At 34.1% G+C, this 12,712-nt stretch overlaps 1 protein-coding gene across 2 annotated transcripts in view; it reads left to right on the top strand.

Moving 5' to 3' along the window:
- The window catches only part of LOC129260434 (jouberin-like), a 29,184-nt gene extending 16,951 nt beyond the window's left edge, over nucleotides 1-12,233 (top strand). The window contains exons 20-28 of one of the 2 annotated variants that reach the window (XM_064114114.1): nucleotides 2,311-2,451; nucleotides 3,032-3,216; nucleotides 4,447-4,467; nucleotides 5,430-5,570; nucleotides 6,289-6,387; nucleotides 6,790-7,024; nucleotides 7,400-7,548; nucleotides 8,564-8,652; nucleotides 9,315-12,233. In XM_064114114.1, coding sequence (XP_063970184.1) covers nucleotides 2,311-2,451; nucleotides 3,032-3,216; nucleotides 4,447-4,467; nucleotides 5,430-5,570; nucleotides 6,289-6,387; nucleotides 6,790-7,024; nucleotides 7,400-7,548; nucleotides 8,564-8,652; nucleotides 9,315-9,687 — 1,433 coding nt within the window. In that variant the 3' untranslated portion in view covers nucleotides 9,688-12,233. The remainder of the gene's footprint in view (nucleotides 1-2,310; nucleotides 2,452-3,031; nucleotides 3,217-4,446; nucleotides 4,468-5,429; nucleotides 5,571-6,288; nucleotides 6,388-6,789; nucleotides 7,025-7,399; nucleotides 7,549-8,563; nucleotides 8,653-9,314) is intronic. The other variant, XM_064114115.1, reaches the window with a different exon arrangement.
- Nucleotides 12,234-12,712: the final 479 nt, after the last annotated feature.

The raw sequence follows: 12,712 nt of genomic DNA on the forward strand, positions 1-12,712 counted from the left end.
TCAAATATGTCGCCCGCAACAGAATCATATTGGCCAGAGTCTTTAGACGAGGACAATATGGTTCTTTTAAGGGCGACATATTTGATGTTTCCCGAAAGAAGAGTCGGTCAATATTATTATTATTACCTAAGGTTGAACAATGTGTAATTCAAGCTACTATTTGGAACAATTTATATGCCTGTTTGCTTATCACTACTTCTGATTTCAGGTTATTCCCGACCTTAGCGAAGTAACCCTTAAAGTTGAATTAAGAAGACGATTCCAAATATTGAGATATTTACATTAATAGCAACCTTACAACCCCCCAAACACTAATAGGTGATTCGACCCCCCACTTTCTTTTTTCAAAATAGTGAATTTGAACGATTTATCCCTACCCATTTTCCCTGAGTTCGCTCCTGCAATGCCTACCGAGACGGGTGTTCTTTGAGTGTGACGTCACCGGGGGGTATCCGGTCCCGGTGTAGTAAACAAGGCAGTGCCGTTTTGTGTACTATGCACGTACTCCTTCATATGGAATAACTGCAGTTGAAGTTGTATCTGCGAGCCATAGAACTTGCAAAGAGGAAATGATTAAAATATTTGTGGCCGTACTATTATTCCAAATATGTGAATCCCCTCAGAATGATACCATAGACCCTAAAGGAATAATTTCAAGGTGAATAATATGAAATTTGATCGAGATCTTCTCACCAGTCGATAACGTAGCAGACGTGTTATTATGACATATTTATCCGCGTGTGACGCGGCTCTTGCAAAAAAACACAGTTGGTTGCGGAATTGCTTTGTGCCGACCGGCCGCCCGCTCCGGCGCAGCTAGCTGTCGAGCTACCGTACTGTTCTTGTTGTCTTCAACCATAGAGATGTATACTAATTACTATATATCTTTCTGTCTTCAACTCACTTCCGAATTGCGTTTGTATGTGTGACGGTGACCCCTAGCGTAATTAAATATAGAAAACAACTCAGAAGGCCGAGAAAGAATACTATACGTTTGGTTCAAGATTGTTCTGTGGAATGAGCTATGAGTGGAAATGATCCAGAGGATATAAAAGTGGAGTCAAAGACAAAAGAAAAGAAGAAAAAACGCCAGGGGATCGCTGCACGGCCATGAACTAAGTCGACATACCAGACCATAACAGTACACTCAATGCCTGGGTGTTGTGTGTACTAGTATTATGCGTTCAGCGCGCGCTGAGCTAGCCGCCGGAATTACTTTCCAGCTACTCACTTGATTGAACATCGTGATAAAATAAATGAGAAATAGTGAAAATATCATTCAATAACTCACTGTTTGCTATCTTACATCATGATTGAAGAGTTCATGGTGGTTATTCATACTGTTTTTTATACAGGGAAAGTAAAGATTTGTACATATCAGTCCTATTTGTTTGATTTGAGTTGCTTTGAAAAAAAATTGTAAAATATCTTTCTCTCTCTGCATAGCATTTCTGTATGACATTCAGGCACCTCTTATACTAAATTCCCCCGGTGACGTCACACTCCGAGTGACTTTTCTGTACACTCGTCTCTCGGGCTCTGACAGGTGGCTAATTTCATAGACTTTCAAAGCAAAATATCGAGAAGGCAGATGATTATTGTGACATGCTATGTGTTTGAACAACTTATATATACTATATATTGTATGTAGAACCTATATTAATGGAAACTCACCCCCTTCTTAATTCAACTTTAATAAACAATTGTGACGTAATTGTTACCTTGCAGTCGCACATCATGCATGCCGCGCACATACACTCAACCACTCAACGCGTTAAAATCTTGCGCTTGGGTTACGTTTGTGTATGCACTGGCCGCGCCAAGCATTATCTACAATGCGTTGGTTTGTTAACTGGTTCTAGCCAGATTTCTGAAATACTGAAATTAGCGATCGAAATCGGCTCCTACTGCGCAAGCGCACTAGCAGAAATATCGCCAATATTGCCCTCTATTTTGTACAGGATTTCTATGGGCAAATCCCGGGGAGGGCAACATGGCAAATGTTTACCTCCTTTGTCTCGGATTGAAAGTAGCGAGCGAAATATGACTTTTATTTATCCCCTAAAATGCCTTGTATAGGTAAAAATGAATTATATTCTATAGACTAAATAAACATGATTAGATGTAGGGAGATAACAGCAGAAACAAAAAGAAATGCACAAAAATGAGATGATGTATAAGATATAAAATTCATTCATTCAACCACAAATTGTTGATATGCACATTATACTATTATTAATTCAGTTCATATGCAATAAGACATCTTATTTTATTGAGTTCTAAACCATTCAATGTGCTTGAACCTTACAGGTGAGCAGGTAGCTGCATACACACAGCTTGGTTACAGGCAACCTGTATGTGATGTAGACTATCACCCTCATGAACACATGGTGGCGCTATGCTCTCGTGGTGAAGGACATCCAATTCAAATCTACATCTATGATGCAAAGGGTAGATACATGATTGAAATTATTTGGTGTTGTGATCAATTGTCTTATAATAAATACAGTCTTGATTTTATAATTGTAATCCACCTGTACTTGGATAGCTGAATTATCTTAGCTGTTTTGGGGATGTGTTGTCATGTACATGTACCACAGATAATGAAGAGTGATAATTTGCTTATGGATGTTAGTATAGGGTTGGGCTTAATACTCCCAATTCTCAGAGCTTCATGTGAAAGAAACAGTAGACTTCCATGTGTTAGAAATAATGTTTACTCTGATGATGTTGTACCTACAAATCATATACCCTTATTTATTTTTCAACTTAAATCTTGCAATGTAGATGAATAATTTGAGAAATTGTCAACAATGAAGGAACCAACATGCAAATTATTCAGAATAGTCTAATTAATATAATCATTAAACTCCAAGACTTTCATGTTGCTTTTCAGTATTTGGATTTTTTTTTCTCTTAAAAACGAAGAAACATTTAAATTGTAATTACTAACTCATTCAAAAAGGATAATTAGATGAAAAGAAGCTGTATCATTCATCATTTCAATCATATTTTTCTATTTTCTATGTAGTTGCCCATTTGACGATGGGTTTTGCCCGTACCAAGCTTGGGAAGGAGGCAGACGATGGCAATGTAACAGAGGAAGAAGAACGTCTGATTGGTACACTACGGACTAAACATGATATAGACCAGGATATAGAAGATAAGAAACAAGAACGACTTGCCCGTGTTAAGAGAAAACTTGCCTCTGTTATGGTATGTGATGGCCTGGCTTTCATTCCTAGTTTTGTGGTGTTTTTTCCTAACCTTTTGTAGTTCAGAGCTTGCTTGCAGTTGATAGCATTGTTGTAGTGTTTTTCAGTCATAGATTGCAGGGTTTTCAGCAACCATAGATTTCAGTAGTTCTCAGACATTGATTTCCCATTTCAATTTTTTTTGTCAACCATTGAGGATAAAGAAGATTGTGATAAGGAAGAACAAAAGCAATTTTTTGGGGCTATTTTCTCAATGCTTGCTAATTTTTTGCTTGCTTTTATCGTAATTTTAAGTATATTTACACTGAAAAAGCTGTGAGGAGATCTGAAGCCCACTTATAAATCTGTTATATAATATTGTACAAAAATCTCATACCATCTTTCTCATGCATATTGGTTATTTGTATAATAATTTTTGTCAAATGTGACACTCATGTCACTCTGCAAAAACTGTCAAATCAGACTTTTCAGCATTTCAAGGAATAGATTTCTACCAGAAGGGGGCTGTTGAATGAAACTGCCTCTATGCTATCCTCCACCCCCAAAAATGGCAAATAAATCAGAAATTTTGCTTTTTCATGTTTTATTTCCATCCCATTTTCCTGTATTTCTGCTTTAGTTCTTAGTATTAAACATTATTCTCTTATGGTAGAGGATACAGAATTTGTTTTCTTCATTTTTTTCTACCTATAAATGGCTGTTTGTTTTTGTTTTTTTCCCTAAAGTTTGTTAATCGAGAATTCATTTTCAACTGCTTTGTTTGATGTTTTTCTGTTTGTGAATAATTCTAACATATATTTTTGGATAATGAACAATTCAGTAATTCCAAATTTCTTTGAGTTTTGAAGTTTTCCATGATTTGCAAAAGGTAATGTGCTGTTGGCTTTCGTAATTTATTCATTTGGTTTTAAATTTTCGTGAAAAAAAAATTGTTTTTTTTAATATTTTTTTTATTGTAATTGTTCTTTATAGAATGCTAGAAGCTGCTTATACTAGTATCTAATAGTGCAAGAATGTAAAAATCTGTCAAATATTTCAACAATTTGCTTAGTTTTAAATTGATGTTAAAAGTTCTGTCTATAAATGGTTGATGTTTCTGAGTTTCATTTTCTTTCCATTTCTCTGGCTGCTTTATTTGTTTTATTATTCTGCCTTTGTTAATGGATGAATTTCTACTGCTTTGCTGTGCCTCCTTGCAACACGCTACACACCCCTATCTTCTGAATATCAGGCCCTCAAACAAACACTGAAGGTATAATGTATGAACTGGATTTGATATGTAATTGTAAAGTATTCTTCAATTTAGTGCAGTGTTTAAATTAGCTTGCAAAATATTTACAGCAATTGAAATTGTAGCCTATAATCTAGGGGGAGACTGCAGCTATTGCTGTTATGAGCCTGATGCGTCAAGACTATTTTCTTTGTGGCTACAATAAACGTAAGCAGCTTTTTTAGTGAAAAATTCTCACCAAATTATAGTTGATAATAAGAAAACAATGACTACAGCAGGATGATAGGATGTAGTCAGTGGAAGTTCTGCAACCACTGTTTGTTGGCATATATTAATACGTTTAGTGTAACAGCAAAGACGATAACTGCAGTCTCCGACTAGGATATAGGCTACTGAAATTTTAGATCTCCAATCTGCTGCATGATATGTCATTCATTTCATTTATCATTTTAATCAATATGCAAATATTCATATAATTCCACTCTTCATCAGTATTGAAGATTTCATTTGAGACTTAAGATTTATTCTTGTTGAAATTTATTTCTCTATTAAATATACTACTTTGTAATTTTGAGTTACATTTTCCTTTTGTTATACATATTTCTAGATAGGAGTTGCATGTTTTATGAAATCTTCCTTGATTAGATTTTTTTAAAGAGAAATAATATAGTAGTTACTCCATGGTATATGTTATTTCTTTCACAACTGTCCACTCATAAACATCATGTATGTACTGTATATCATTTTGGTCTTTTACTCTGTATTGTGACCAGGGGCCCTTTAACACAAAGCTTAGCGCTTGATCGTTGGGCTGATCTTCACATTAGATTACATTGATTATTACATGCAATCATGCATACAAATCAATTGTATGATCAATCACTAAGCCTTGTGTTACCGGCCCCTGATACGAAACTCCATTGTCAGTTCTCTGTCTCCTTCACCCATCATTGCATATTATTTGTTACTTCATACCTCATTAGGCCATCCAGAATGCACCATCTGATCCAAATAAAACCAATGTATCCATGCACACATCTAGCTACACCCCCGCTGCATCATCAGCTCCATACGAGACCTGGGGATCTACATTTGATTACACATCAACACCATGGCAAACACAGGTATAATACAGTTCATCTTTTTTGGAATCTCCATTCATATGTGAACGGGATAGATTTCAGAATGCTCCAAACGGATTGTGAATATAGATTTATGTTACATTATATTTTGGCAATGTTCACTACTTTGAAAAAAAAAATATGTGAAATGCTTTTGAAAGTTGATTTTTTTTTCCTTTTCCACTTATTTCCTTTCCTTTTCTCATTGTTCAGTCACTGTTTGTTTTCTTTCTACCAATACATGTATTTTAGTATAAATTAATGTATTTGTGCCATATAAACATTTCTATTTAGTTTATTCTGTGGGCCACTGTATCCTTCAATAGGTTTTGTTCTCTCTCTGTAAATTTGATATTGTTGAAAAGCAAATAGGATGTATAACCTGTGTAACACTCTAAATTGTTACTTCCCCTCTGTATTCTGTTAAAGTAGAATTCTTTCTGTTCTTCTTCCCTGACCCTTGTGATATTTTTACATCTGAATTATATATTTTTGTAACTTTCTCCTTGATATTATTTTGGTCCATCTTATTCTATTTTGGTGTCGTCAAAATTTCAAATATCTTTTATCCATTTACCCCAACCATATTTTTCATCTTCATCCCTTGCCATGTAATGCTCATAAAGGTTAATACTTTCCTATTATTTTGATATTTAGTGCTCTGTACAGTGCAGACAATGAAATGTTAAATAATGACTTCTATCTTGTTCTTCTAACTCAGACCCCTGGAACCCTTGGTTTTACTGGTGGTAGAGGAGGACCTGGATGGACCAGTACACCTTATAAGAAAGGACCTATGCCTACTATCAATCTCAATGCTGTGAGTTCAATATTTCTTTCAATAATTAGATCATACATATTACACAGTCGTGTATTGTTTATAAATTGCATTATACATTTTCATTTTCCAGTACAGAGCGGCCCGTGTAAATTGCGTTTTAAAATACAAATATTTTCCTGTGGCTCCTTCTTATCTCAGATGCATGGTCCATCAACTTTTACTTTTAATGTAAAAAAAAATTCAGTGTGTGCATTTAATGTGGGGTTAGCAGTCAAGGTTCCTTATGGTTAGTTATGCAGCACCTATGCTAGGAGTTTTTCTGTGGTCATTCCTGTTAGTAAGTGACCTTGTTTAAAATTTGCTTTTATTTTGTATGTATTTTAATTGAATTATGAAAAGACAAGAATATTTTTATTTCTTCTTTGAATCATTTTGTTTCAGGAATCTGATGGCAAAGCCATATTCACATTCAAAGCACCCGTCGTTGAAGACAAACAGAAACAGTACAACAAAGTTGTTGCTCTATACAACTATCAAGCCCAGCGATCTGATGAACTGAGTTTAGAAGTAGGTTATGAGATAACAGTACTTCATAAAGACAATGAGAACTGGTGGATGGGACAATTAGCGAATGGTCAACAGGGGTATTTCCCTGCAAACTATGTCAGCTATGAAGGTCAGTTTGAATTCATTGGAAGACAGGAACAAATATACAATGATATGAATAAGAGAGGCTATGTGTTAGTCTTTATCATGTGAAACACCTTGGTTGAAACTTTGAATGATAGCAAAGTCTTTGACAGACTGCTTAGAACTGTACTATGAAATGCATTTTAAATTGAATTTATTGAATAAATTTTTGTTTTCATTAATATATTTTAAAGAGCTGTGATCTATAGTTTTGCTGAATTTTGAAGTCTGTATTTTTTCAGATCAGTCATTCACCATATGTGAAATCATAGGGTATACATGTACCATTATGTTACAAAGATTTTTGACTTCTGAATCTAATTTATCCATTTAATGACTGTGTATTTCTTGAATGTAACAGGGGAAGAAGAAGACCAGACTCTGATGGCATCTCGTTACCAGGAGCAACTAGGGCTTGATGAGACTGATATGGGTTCACCAAAGAGAAAGAGCCAGGTTAAAGGTCAACATAGAGCTGGTTCAACACCGAAGAAGCTGTCCAAAGATAGGGTAAGTGAGAGAAATTCAAAGATGCTGAAATGGCCTTTTCACCCACTCACATATTTAGATGTATATAGTACATGTACCTTCTCTCTTTCTTCTATGATTATAATCTATGATTGTTATAATTATATTATGATTTCGGGAGCCTAACCTTAAAAAGGCCATCAGCCTATAATAGATTCACTTTTTATCATTTATTCTCTCTTGTTTATGTATTTCCATTTTTGTATCTTTATATTATACAGTGTTTTCTTTCTATTTGAATTGTACAGTGTATGTTTAAATTTTTTGTGTATTTTAAATAAATAAATGAATGAATGATGATATTTACAGTATTATGCAATGTTTATGTTGCACTTAACACAAAGTTTTCTATGTGCTATACATCATCACTGCTACCTAATAGAGCATTCTCACAAGCAGCTATGTTGGAGAACTAACAATAATAACACTGTTCATCAAACTGATAAATCATTGTTAATAAGGTCTCATACACAGTTGTTCTCCCAGCATCAATATCCTGTAAAATCTGAAAATTTTGTTGATAAAAATGTCACAAGCTGCCAGTCTTGCCAGACAATTGACAAGATACTTCCCTAAATCTTAAAGGCTTGTTCCCACTGCACTTACGGATGCAGAGAGGATGTAAAATGGAAAAGAATCTTGCCATCCGTTGGAAAACGTTATGTATCCGTTGTGTACTCTTTGCACACATGTTTCATGCGCTCTATATCCATCGAGCATCCGTCCACTGTGATTTCATTGTTCACCCATTTTGTCCATTGTTTGGACTGGATGAAAATGAATGGAGCTACCCCAAATTTTGCTTGTCCGCTGTATCCGTTATGAATATGTTTTGTGTCCGTCGGCCAGTGGGACCAGGTCTTAATCACTTGCAAATCTATGACCTGTCCATGCACTATTAAAAGTGTTTTTAAAAAAGTTCAAGATTTCATTTTTTTAATGCAATAATTTGTTGGTATGATAAAAACATTATGTTTGTATTCTACTTGATCCACAGTTTTCTGCTGTGACCACCAAGTCAGGTGAACTGAAGTTTATATCAGGAGCTGAAGATAGTGAATTAGAACTTACCTCATCTCTTGCAACGTAAGTCATCTTTTGTCAGAAAACGGTGGGGTTTCACAGTTCCGTTTGTTGGTTGCACAATTTTGCAGTCTGCTGTTTAATCATCTTATATTTACCCATACTTTAATTGAAACTTGATGACATTAGTATCAATGAACTTGAGAATTAAGTTATGAAATTAGTTGGGTAATGAGTGGATGTTGATTTGTGATGATGTCATTCAGTGGCATAATCCAGATTTGAGCTCAGCTATTATAAAAAGTTATCAACCATCAGATTGCCGTAATGCCATATACCTTTTGATCACGGCGTTACAAAACCTATGATTTGATGGTATTGTACATGTATTATCTTTGGGGAAAGAATATATTGGATGATGAATGTATTCCACTCTTTATTTGAGTACACTTAAAACTATACATAACTATTCATAATTGTATGTTATTTTTGTATTTGCCAAATGTGTGAGGCCATTTTTACAAAAGTTGCCCATTTACATTACACATAAACAGTGGCTATAGTCAAGCCTAGTATATCATCTAACATAGATATGAATATTTAAATACAATATTTTTCTTATGCCATAGATTTTGTTTTAAAACTTACTGAAAATATATGTTCAGAGCATTGTGTCATATGATGATTAGCTTTGTTAATACCCCTTCCCTTGTATCAATTAACAGTCCAAAGAAGAAGAAAAAGAAGACTGTGAGAATGGCTGCTAATCTGGACCACAGCGATGTAATGACGACGGATGGTGAATCCCCACGCAGAACACGACCTCCCAAAGGTCACTCCAGGTCACGTGCAGCACCTCATCTATCCAACGAATCTCAGCTTGATGACTCGCAGACCTCTGTAACCATGAAACCACCAAGGAGGAAGAAACTTAATATGGATGACTCTGGGACAGATGGGGGTGGGGTAACCCCTAGGAGTGCTAGGCTACGGAGGGGATCAAGAGAAAACCTCCTTGGGGAGGGATCAACGGGTAAGAAAGGAGGAAAGAAGAAAACCAAAACAAAACATGTGGACAGTGATGAATCATATGCGTGACATATGGTGAAGGAACAAATGTGAATGGAAGGTTTATGCTGAACTCAACACAGTTCTCTTTTGGGAACTCTTCGATGCACCCTTTGGAGTCTGTTTAGTGAACTTATCGATGAACTTTTGCAATTAACTCTTTGATGAACTGTTGAATGAACTCTGATCTCTGATCAATGACCTCATCAATGAAGGTAAATTGGAATCATTGTACTAACTGCCATGTTGTAAATTGTACAGTAGCTATAATTGTCTTGGATTTCTTGATACCTCTCCTCATGGCTAGTGTAAAGCTTACATGGTGCAACCATGCCAAGTTTGGCCAATTTAGGTGAATTCTGAGTGAAAGTTAAGTCATTGTGCACTCTCTTGTTCTGAAAGCATTGCTTCTGAATGCTGCAAGTCTTCATCCTTTGGAAAGTGGTAGAAAGGGTGGCATATCGTGGAGAAGAAAGAACACAGAATCAATAGATTCCTTTGCACTCTTGACTTTATTGGTGTGGGTGTCTTGTTTCTCAAACAAATTTAAATTAAACAAGTTTTGAGACTGAATTATTCATAAAAGTATTAGAAGAGAGAGGATTGTAATAAAATTATTAATACTGTACTTGAAAGCAAAATTCACAATTGGCTGCTTGACCACTAGAATTAAGAAGCAAATCATGCATCATAAAATCATAATTAAAAAATAAAGAATGTACATTAATATTACTGAAATAGATACTCACCTTCAGTGAGTATGTAATGGAGCACTATGATCTAACAAGAAGGGAGATATATAAATATATTTATTTCATTCTGGATTTTAATTTAATTGACTGACAATTATGAGTTATGAAAGAACAGACTAATTGATGGAAGTTATTTGTTTTTATACTGTTTTATACTCATTTTTTTACACACAGAAACATTTGATGTGCATCCTGTATATTAATAGTGATGTGTTTCATTTTAAAAATATGGCCATGGAGGCAAACTGTTTAGTTGGTTCATTTTACACTTCTAACTGACTACTGTAGTATATTATTTCAGACTATACAAGACATTCAGACTAATCAGTGAAATTTTAACAAAGTTTGTATTCAGTACTCAGCGCAGTATTCTATTCATTCTTTTGGCATTATTCGATAATTGAAATCAAAATTACCTTGAATAATTGTGCATGTACATTTTATTTATTATTAATTGAATAATTGAACTTGCCAAAATATAAAGCCTGTAAATAGAATGTAACTTAATGTATTTATATCTTTGTATTATTAACAGCCTCATTTGTAATATTTATATTAATTTTATACCTCTAAAAATCATAGATTTTTTTTCAATTTTTCCATTCATAAATTACTGTCTCAACATTCATAATAATACTTTTGGTAAATCCTCTTCCTCTTCCTGAGCATGGGAATTTTATCCTAGTGGCACCCTTCATGGGTTACTATTTTTTTTAATTATTATTTCATCTGTGGTTTATGTGATTCTTTAGCCCTTTAAAGTAGATATTGTGTTTATGCTATCATTGCTATGCCAAATATAGATTTGTTATTGCCTTGTCTTTTGTGTTGGCTGGAAAGTCGACCCAGACATTTAGTTGGTTTTGAATAAAACAAAACAATTGAAACATTATTAAAACTTTAAGAAAAACCCATCTAACGCTATGAGAGTTTTACATGATATAACCTGTGTAGCTCATATTTGATAGGAAATATTATTTCATGAATGCTTAAATTACCTCATTAAATATAGTGGAATAGAAATTTATAGAATTTGGATACACAGCTTAGCACCGAAGTAATGTCAGAAAAGTGAAACTTTGAAGAAGAAAAAAGTGATAACTCTGTTATGCTATGATGGATCTACACCACACCATTAATATATTTATCTTGTTTCTTTAGAACTGCTTTTATTAAGCCTAATTTGACAGCAGGGTGGACTTTTACTGTGTTATTAATTACTATTATTACTTAATTGATATTTGACAACTAATGTTTAGGGCAAGTCCTTAAAATAATCAAATTTTTTTGTACATCCGAGATCCGACCCCATTTTCTCAAGTTTTACTTCACTTCATAAACTGACCAAGTCATGTTCATTTGAAGAGCATTACAGAATGTCAAAAGAACCAAAAATCAGAGATAGAAATATTCACGAAGGTCCCACTTGTATGGGGTTGGACGTACATATTTTATGGAATTGCCCTTTACATACAAATATTATACCTTACACAGTGGCAATTTCTTCTGCTATCACAGTAATCCTTGACTTTGAATGTTAATAAACTATTATAAGTACTAGTATATGATCTGAATGCCACCATTTCATATTATAAATCTATCATAACAAAGATTAATATTCACTTATTTTAAATGATAGTACAATGAGCAATCCAACGGGGATTGTAGCTCATCAGACCGCTCACCCAAGCTTATAAAGAAGTTCAATAATAGTACTTTGTAAAAATGTTTTATAAGTCTATCAGCTTTCTTTTCTCAACTACTGTATTGTTCATTTTGTACAAATGAAGAGGAATCATTTCAATATATGCAATTTCACAACAATGTTTTTACTCTAGTTTGTCATTATTTTCCAAAGAATTTTGTGTCATTTTAAAGATATTGTATTTTTTTAGTATGATTTTTTAATGCATTTTGAATGCTGAATTCATTATTTTGTATTTATTCACATTTATTTATATATTTATCCTGACCAATTCATTCTTATTCATTTATTTGTTTGTAAAAAAAAAGAGAAACCAACTAAACACTTTGGGATCAATTTGGCTCTCAGTAAGGTTGACATAATAAAAACAGATGTCCTTTTATTAAAATTTCTTACATGAACTGGGTTCCAAAAGAAGCTGATCAAACTAAGGGCTCTGCACAAATTCAACTAAGTCAAAAGGAACAGTATTTTAAAATGCTAGCTTCAATAATCTTTACTAAGCAGTAAGCACATGTCAATAATTAAGAGATTGGTTCAATAACAGAGAGACTATAGCCTCTCAAATCAATTGGTTTCAGAATCCAAAGTCACAAAG

The sequence above is a fragment of the Lytechinus pictus genome, unplaced genomic scaffold, assembly GCF_037042905.1.
Source record: "Lytechinus pictus isolate F3 Inbred unplaced genomic scaffold, Lp3.0 scaffold_19, whole genome shotgun sequence".
NCBI lineage: Eukaryota > Metazoa > Echinodermata > Echinoidea > Temnopleuroida > Toxopneustidae > Lytechinus > Lytechinus pictus.